The 2730-nt window shown below is 49.3% G+C and overlaps 1 protein-coding gene across 1 annotated transcript in view; it reads right to left on the bottom strand.

The window, feature by feature from the left end:
- The window catches only part of LOC104279368 (fibroblast growth factor receptor substrate 3-like), a gene marked incomplete at its 3' end in the record, with an annotated part of 4629 nt that extends 3901 nt beyond the window's left edge, over nucleotides 1-728 (bottom strand). Inside the window, exons 1-2 of the mRNA XM_009876638.1 lie at nucleotides 663-728; nucleotides 1-134 (exon numbers count right to left, since the gene is read on the bottom strand). Coding sequence (XP_009874940.1) covers nucleotides 1-134; nucleotides 663-728 — 200 coding nt within the window. The remainder of the gene's footprint in view (nucleotides 135-662) is intronic.
- Between the last annotated feature and the right edge of the window lie 2002 nt (nucleotides 729-2730).

Here is a 2730-nt window from a genome sequence, read left to right as displayed (position 1 = left end):
TAGCCATAGCGGCGCAGGCAGAGGTAGGGCCACCTGACAGCGTCTCGCTTGTGAGTGTGCAAGATGAGCTCCGTCTGTGTCAGCTCCATGATCCCAGATCCCAGCTCGTTACCTTCATCGTCCACGTTCGTTACCTGCAGAGGCCACAAAGCTCCCATGAGGAAAGGCAGCACACCGCTATCAAATAAACTCACCCACGAAGACCCCGTAACTCCCACGGATTCTCCCTTTAGTGACTGTGATGCCTTTTTCTCAGCTGAGAGCGGGAATTCATTGCTGGCAGAAGGCGCCGAGCCGGCAGCCCTGGAGACCGTGTGCTTGGCAGTTGAGCTGACGTGTCTCGGCACAGAGGCTGGAACACAGCCCTGAGCAATAAAAGGTTTCTCTCCAGTCCCCCATTTCCTTGCTCAGGCTGAAGCTCAGCGCAGAGGCAATTTCAGCTGCAAATACCAACGTATTTGCAGCAGAGGTCGCTTGTGGGAAAAAATTAAAAATATAAAAAACCCAAGCAACAAACCAAAACAGTAGCATGTTTACAAATCTTATCAAGCAAAAGACTTCTCTGCAAGAGCAGAGGTTTTCTTTCTGCTCATCCCTGAAATCCAACCCATGCTGGGCTTTGTTGTCACAGACTCTGATGGGGGTGAAGGTGGAGGACTTACCTTAAATTTGGTGGGATGGTTGTCTGGGATGCTGTCTCTGCACAGACAACTGCAGCAGGTCCCCATGACGTCAGCATAAGAGGTAATCCCTGGGGAGAGGACACAAAACAGAGAAAAATCTTATTTTCAAACCAGCTCCTCCCGCTCTCTCTAAACACATAGCATTTAGAGCCTGGATCCTCCCCGATCCCCCTGCATGTGGCCCAGTGGGTTCAGATCTCAGACTCTTCAACACATTCCTTGATTAATGGACACTGTACAACGTGAGGCTCATTTAAAGTTACAGCTTTCTTACCATTAGGCAATCGTTGGATTTGTTTGGAGGAGTGAGAAGAAATTCCCACTACTGTCCCTCTATCGCCTGCGGGACTTCATGGTAACCAGGTGGCAGAGTCACCTCAAACACAAGGGAAATGGTCCCATCTTCCACCTGACAAGGAAAAAAAATTAAAAAAACCCAGAGAAGATTAAAAAGCAGTGGGTGGGAGGGTGTAACTGAAGTTCCCTTCAAATATCACAAGGAAGGCAGACGCATTTTTATTTTTAAATTAACTACCTGCATTTATATGAACGTAGAAAATAATTCTGCACAGACCACTCCTGTAATTTCTGAAAAAAATATACAGTCTACAGCTAAAGAAACCCCCTCAAAATAAGCTAAAATAAGAAATATTTTACTCCTTGACTCTGGCATCCTACGCAGGAGTGGGGTTTATCAGAGCTACTGCAGCACAAACAAAACCAGTCGCACTGAACGGCTGAGGGCGGGGAGGATACGAGGGATCACACGTACCTGCTGCTTAGGAACGTGAAGATACCTTCAGTCATGGAAGGGTCAGAGAACCAGCAGCCTTTAAAGCAAGGGGACACAAGGGCTGTTCTACTTCGGACTATGAAAAGTAACAAATGCCAGAAAACACACAAACTCTGCTACCTGACAACAGCCTGCGAGCGCAAGCATCGAGCCGGCAGGAGGTGCACGCACCAAGCAGGGAGAAACTCTTCCCTGCAAACCTAAAAGACTCCACGTCCACTCCAGGGCAGGGGATTCAGCAGCAGGTAACACCAGAGGAGCCCACGTTTTGTTTGGCAAGAACAACTAACGAACCCTCCATGTGAGGCGTGAGAGAATCAAGCCACACGGATAACCAGGCTGGCACCAGAGCAGTAAATAAAATGAAAAGGCCGTTGGAAACCTCTCACTCTGCCACGCCAGAATCTGCCTCAAGAGCCGCTCCGAATTAAACAATAAATCCCAGAGCTGCAAACCCACGTTGCACAGCTGCCCTCGGGCTCTCTCCTAGCGCAGAGCAGTGCAGAGGGAGGGGGAAGAGCCAAGGGGGAGTTGACCAAGGGGTCTCATTTCATTTTTTACACCAAAAGAGAACCTAAATCACCTTCCACGGCAACCCAACGCCTTAGCTTTGGCCCTTGAAGAATTCCCTACCACATCCTAGCCCTGCAAAGCCCCCCAGAAGAGGAATGCTCCCTTCTGAATAAGCTGAAGGAGCCCAGGCTCAAATTAAGCTGGCTGCTGCCTTCCCTCCTGCCTCACGTACCACCATCACCCCTAACCATAACACCACCACGAGCCCTCTGTTCAACACCACATCCTGCTCAACCCATCCTATTCTGTTTTCTAGACTCTGTACGGATTTACTCCCCGCTGACCTTACAGGCTTTGATCAATAATTTAGCAAGAGAACCCTCTCCGCTCCAGCTAATTTGGTCACTAGGGGCCTTGTCCTCTAGTGCCTCTGCCCTCCCACTCGTATCGCATCAATTCCCTCAGTAAGAAAAAAAAAAAGAAGTTACCCTTGCTCCCTCTTTCTTCTTTATTCCTCTCTCTCTCTGGGGCTCCCTCCACCCACGCCTGTCTAACCTGCGAGGGAGTTAGGCTGAAGTGCTGTCGCCTACCCTGAACAGTTATTATGGTCAGAACTGAACAAACGCAGAAAAAAAACATTGTGAGATCGCTGAACGCTCCCTCGGGGCTTCTCGCTACTCCTCGCTGTTGAATATTTTAGTGGCATCCCTTTCACGCAGACACTGACACTCTCAAGACTCC

The sequence above is a fragment of the Apaloderma vittatum genome, unplaced genomic scaffold (genome assembly GCF_000703405.1).
Source record: "Apaloderma vittatum isolate BGI_N311 unplaced genomic scaffold, ASM70340v1 scaffold40390, whole genome shotgun sequence".
NCBI lineage: Eukaryota > Metazoa > Chordata > Aves > Trogoniformes > Trogonidae > Apaloderma > Apaloderma vittatum.
Note: the sequence above shows the minus strand (reverse complement) of the source record. Positions and strands in the feature narration are given on the sequence as shown.